The sequence below is a fragment of the Musa acuminata genome, chromosome BXJ1-4, assembly GCF_036884655.1.
Source record: "Musa acuminata AAA Group cultivar baxijiao chromosome BXJ1-4, Cavendish_Baxijiao_AAA, whole genome shotgun sequence".
NCBI lineage: Eukaryota > Viridiplantae > Streptophyta > Magnoliopsida > Zingiberales > Musaceae > Musa > Musa acuminata.
In genome coordinates, this window is record NC_088330.1 from 18085205 (window position 1) to 18090958 (window position 5754).

General features: G+C 43.0%; 1 protein-coding gene across 1 annotated transcript; it reads right to left on the bottom strand.

Moving 5' to 3' along the window:
- Positions 1-2228: 2228 nt before the first annotated feature.
- Positions 2229-3578, bottom strand: LOC103974052 (uncharacterized). The gene is made up of 2 exons (XM_009388791.3): positions 2515-3578; positions 2229-2422 (listed from the first exon to the last, which is right to left on the bottom strand). Exon 1 carries the CDS (start codon positions 3457-3459, stop codon positions 2629-2631), a length of 831 nt encoding a protein of 276 aa, XP_009387066.2. The 5' UTR covers positions 3460-3578; the 3' UTR covers positions 2229-2422; positions 2515-2628.
- Positions 3579-5754: the final 2176 nt, after the last annotated feature.

Consider the following 5754-nt stretch of genomic DNA (forward strand, 5'->3'; position numbering starts at 1 on the left):
AACACTACCAGATTTCAACCGACCCTTCATTATTGAGGCCGACGCATCTGGAGTCGGAATTAGAGCAATTCTCATGCAAGATGGTCGACCACTCGCATACACTAGCAAGGCATTATCTCCCTCCCATCAAAATAAGTCAACATATGATAAGGAGATGCTCGCCATTGTGCGCGCAGCAACGAGGTGGAGACCCTACTTGATTGGTCGACGATTTCAAATTAAAACCGACCATAAAAGCCTCAAGTACTTTTTGGAGCAAAAGATATCATCCCCTGAGCAGCAAAACTGGGTAACAAAACTTCTTGGATTTGATTATGAAATAACTTACAAAAAGGGGAAAGAGAATGTTCTTGCATATGCGCTTTCGCAGCTACTCGAGCAAGCTGAAGTTTTGGCCATTTCACTTCCGACCAGCGACTTCCTTGAGGATATTAAGATGGAATGGCAGGAAGATTCAGAGACTAGTAAGATTATAAAAAAATTGGAGGAAGCACCAAGCTCCGTAGCTCATTATAATTGGGACTCAAAAGAATTACACTATAATAGTACTAAATTGAAAAGGAGTATGGCATATCACTCACAAACCAACGGCCAGACAGAAGTTGTAAATAGGTACTTGGAGATAGCCCAAAGCCACCCACCAAATATAACTACCCAAGGAGGACTTCAGACTCAGCCAAGCGCCATTATTAATCGACGGATTATGACTCGACGACGACGATCCACTACTGAATTGCTAATACAGTGGGCAAACCTACTAATAGAAGATGCCACTTTGGAGAACTATGATGACTTGAAGATCAAATTCCCAAAATTCATGAATCGTCAGCCTCGAGGACAAGGCTGATTTGAAGAGGGCGGGTTTGTTAGGACTCTAGCTAGGAGAGTCCTAATTGAGAGGGACATTCATGTAAAACTATTAGGACTCTAGCTAGGAGAGTCTTAATTGAGAGGGACATTCTGTTAGGACTCTAGCTAGGAGAGTCCTAATTGAGAGGGGCATTCATGTAGGAGGTGTTTTCTTATAGAAGAATTAGGAGTTGTAAGGGAATAGGAGTCTTGACTAGGAGTCCTACTAGGAGTTGGTTAGAAGTAAGAGTCTTAAGTAGGAGTCCTATTAGGAGTTAGGGTTTAGAAGCCCTATAAATAGCCATGTATTCCTTCTCTTTTCTCAAGCAATAGATGAATCTTTTCTGCAGCCTTTGAGCAGCAACTTGGAGGGAGGAACCCCTATAGAGTTCCAAGGAGGCCGATCCCCTAAAGAGATCAACTCCAAGTTTAGAATCTGTAAGGGTTCTAACAGTCGCCCACAGCCGTTGTTGTTGCTGTAGTGTGCATGCTGCTTGACGTAGCTGCCCACTGTAGTAGGTCTGCCATAGTAATCGCATGCAGCACCACTGTTGTAGCCGATGTGACTGCACAGTGTTGCATAGCCACGACCACCACTACACAATCATCGAAGATCGCGATACAAAAAGCAAATCTTATGTCACCCGCAAGCCAACGATAAGGAGGACTAGATAGAAATTTAGATCGACAATATACATGAATTATTCAGGCATAGTAAATCAGAAAATAACATGTCTAAGGTATTTGATTTCAAGAAACTAGGCTTTGATACCAATCGTAAGTATAAAATCTATAATATGCTATATATAATGTGAAAAAACTTTCATACCAGGATTAAAATCAAATAATAATAGATCGGATTTACGATATGTACATTTTGATGCCATCTGGAAAGAACTTTATCATATTTATAGGGGCACCATCTTTGAATCCAAAAATTGCTATCGAGAATAAGAAAAACTAGGCTCTTCTTCTCATCTTTTCTAATTCTTTCATATGACCTTTTAGATTGATGGATTATAGATAGAAAGGATGAGAGAGGAACTTAATCTCTCAATGATTGTCATATATCTATATGTCGTATTCGTGTCTACGTTTGTCACGTCACATCACACACCAGCTAACACATGCCATTTAGTCCCTAGAAGAAATTATATATATATATATATATATATATATATATATATATATATATATATATATATATATATATATATATATATATATATATATATATATATATATGTGTGTGTGAGAGCAGAAAGTTTAAGATGAATAATGAGGAGAGTTTCACCGATCAAGTACATCTTATCAATTAAATAGGACAAATAAGCTAACAAATCTATGACAAGGAGAGAGATTTAGATGTCAACACAGCAAAGAGAAAGCTTGTATTCATAACCACAATAGTCAAAATCCAGTACAAATCTCTCAGCAAAACAATCAAACAGTTGTATCAGTAAGAAAAACTATAACAGGCAGTAATATGATCCATATTGCAAAGCAAAGATCTTCCTTTCAACACAGTCACTTGAAGCAACAATCCAACCCGCCTCCAGCATTCAAAAAGAGCCTGCAAGGTTGACAGATTGATAGAACCGAGTCATCTTTGTGTAAAGAAGGAATTAAGAATTGATGTAGCCATCAAAATCACGCAGGAATCACCTGAAAGATGGGTTCTTTCAGCAGAGCGGATCTCCTTCAAGCTTGTAGGAAAGCACAGTACCGACTAATAATGAGGACTGAGAAAGAGAAGACACATGACGGAAGCTGCGGAGATTAATGGAGTCCCGCAGTAGACATCTCTAACCTCCTATGGTTCGACTCGTGTCTCTGAAGGCGGATCTGGTCGTAGTTCTTCCTTATGAAGTCGTCGAAGCGGCGGTTCAGCTCGTCGCGGCCCGTCGCCGACGGTTCCCTCCACCTTATCGCGACCTTTTCCGATGGCCTCGGTTCCCGGCCGCCCGGCTTCTCCCAACCTCGGGAGGGCGACTTCTTCATGATCGCCTTCCACGAGGCGTCCATGGAGTCGATGTCTACCGCGTTCTCTGAGGCCGCCGCCGCCGCTGTCTCCAACTCGTCTGACACGTCACTAGTTTCTCTAGATGGTTCAGTGCTTGTGTTGATCCCAAAGGAAGATGAAGCAGCGGGCTTCTCCTCTGTGGGCGGGTCAGACGGCTCCCCAGCGCCGGAACCTACCACTAGTTCCGGCGCCGTCTTCGGCGATGGCAGGACCTCGTGCCATGACTCGGCCAAAGGTTCCCCAGGGGGAGGCGCAGCGGAAGGAGGCACGAAAGTTTTGGCCTTTACATCACCCACGCCCACCGGCGGCTTTTCCTCCTGCAGCTGCTGCTTCTGGTCGGAGAGTTTCCAGATGACGAGGATGATGAGATGGATGACAACGAAGAGATAAGGTGGCACAAGCCAGGAGCAGAGAGAGGCCCAGAAGCGGAGGAGGGCAGAGGCGAGGACTCCGGCGGCGGGGGGGACAGCGAGCCGCGTCGCGACGCCAGTAGAAAGGATTCCCAGAAGGAAAAACCCGATCTTGGAGACCCATATCGCTTTCTCAAGTCCAGTCGTCGGTGGTCTCCTCCTCAGATCCGCCATCATCGCTAAAAGCGCAAGAGAAATCAAAACTCGAACTCAGCAATGTACTCAAGAGCTTCAATAGATCCAGGAACGGAGACGAAGTGGAATCAGCGAGCAGAGAAGCCGTAAAGGAGAGAAGGTTCGAGTTCAGCCAGCGCCGAGTGGGCTTCGGGGCTTCTTTAATAGAGCGGCGAGCGAAGTGGGACGCAGACCGCAGCTGGTGAGCACTGTTGTTTGATGAGATGTGGACGGTAGCAGATGATCCACATGTGTATGTGTATTATCACGCTAAATTACCAACAGTTTCGAGTAATTAACCATGAAAATGGAATCGGATTAGACTCGATAGCCAACTCTGCTGTGGTTGTAAAGACTCTCTGGTTGTCATCTCAGAACTCCATCTACTGTCCGTACATCTCATCAATCATTGCTTTTGTAGAAGATTCCCTGCGATCATTTGAGTGCACATCTAATCACACTAATTAATGATCTTGCCAACGATTCTAAATTTCAAGTGCTCGTGCTTATTGCTAAAAGTGGGGAGTGGATTCTGGTCTTTATGACCATTCTTTTTATTTTACAACTATAAAAAAGAATAATTTATAGGTTAAGTTTCTTTCCTTACACATTTACCAGCTGCCATCTTTTCTTTTCTTTCTAATATATATTCTTTTATAAAATAAGTGGATGGTTTCATTAATAAAATAAATTAAAACTATTATATTCCCCAAGGAATCTTATTCTATTGCTATCAATGGGTTTATATATAATAAAACTAAAAATAGTAGTATCTAGTTATAAGAAGTGTTAAAACTCAGATTTTGATGGTGAAATCAATTAATGCGTTAATTGATCTAATCCATATTATTGAGTTAAGTGTGCAGGATTAACTACGCTAGCTTGAAGACATAAAGTAAGTCTACCGGAGTCAAGTTCGATGGGTGTTCGAGAGTCCGTCGAAAGTCCGAAGAATCGTCGGAAGTACTGCCAAAACCAATCGAGAAGGAATTAGGGACTTGCCAAAGTTTTCTGAAGTCCGCCAAAGAGATCGTCGGAGGTTTGCGGAGATCACCGAGAAGGTTCGACTACTTGCCAAAGACTCGCTGAACTCACCACAAGACAAGGAGACTATTGGGAGTCCGCCGGAAGAAATCTGAGGGTATATCGGAAGTCCACCGGAAGTTCACCGGAAAGCTCGCCGGAAGGAAACTCGACGTTGCCGGTTAAAAATCTACTTAGGACTATGTCTTAATTTCATAGTTTGTATATAATTAGGGTTTTGATTAAGGGTTAATCATATAACCTTATTAGGAGCCAATTGGGCCCTGATATAGACTAGTTTAGGCCAAATTAGGAGCCCAACCAGCACTACCTGTAAGGTCGGGCGGTGGCACCGCCTAGGACCCGAAAGGTCGGGCGGTAGCACCGCCTAGGACCCGAAAGGTCTGGCGGTGGTACCGTCGGACTAGGCGGTGGCATCGCCTAGAACCCGAGAGTTCCGACGGTGGCACCACCAGTACACTATCAGTGTCAGACACTGATAGGCGGTGGCACTACCAACACCGAGAACCCAAAAATAATTCAAATTTGGAGCCCAAATTTGAATTCTCTTGGGGCCTATAAATACCCCTCAATTCTCAATAGAGACTACACCTTTTTGAGAAGTTAGAGATTGAGAAAAAGCTTTAGCAAAGTCTTGTTTTTAATAGCTTTAGTGTTCACCTCCCTCTTTCTCTTTGAAAAATCTGTAAGAGTGTGAACCACTTGTAAAAAGGTTGTAAGAGGAGTATTTGGTCCTTCTCCTTTAAAGTGATTTGTTAGTGGAAGTTGGGAGTCTCATCAAAGAAGGCTTCGTAAGTGGATGTAGGTCATTTGACCGAACCACTTTACATTGTGGTGTTCCTTGAATGTGTGAGTGTTTAATTTTCTGAACCACTTATCTTCTTAGCAGCAAACTATTCGGTTTTCTTCTCCCTACTCTTGACTTCCTTTACTCGAGCTATTTTAGCTAAGTCATCCTTCATAGAATCGAAATCTCTACACATTTACGAAATCGATTTCAAACTTACGAGTTTTAATCTACTGCACTAATTCACCCCCCCCCCTCTTAGTGCTGCTTCGATCCTAACAATTGGTATCAGAGCAAGGCTCACTCTCATATTTGGTTTAATACCCAAGAGAGATGGCTTACTCTGGCATGTAAGAGGGTCACTCTATTACACGTCCGCCTATGTTTAATGGGTCGGATTACACGTATTGAAAGACTCGTATGAGGATCTTCCTTATTTCCATAGATTTTGAGCTTTGGAATATTGT

Bases quoted from the DNA above. Each gene is read 5' to 3' on its own strand.
- LOC103974052 (XM_009388791.3), bottom strand. From the start codon at position 3,459: ATGATGGCGGATCTGAGGAGGAGACCACCGACGACTGGACTTGAGAAA.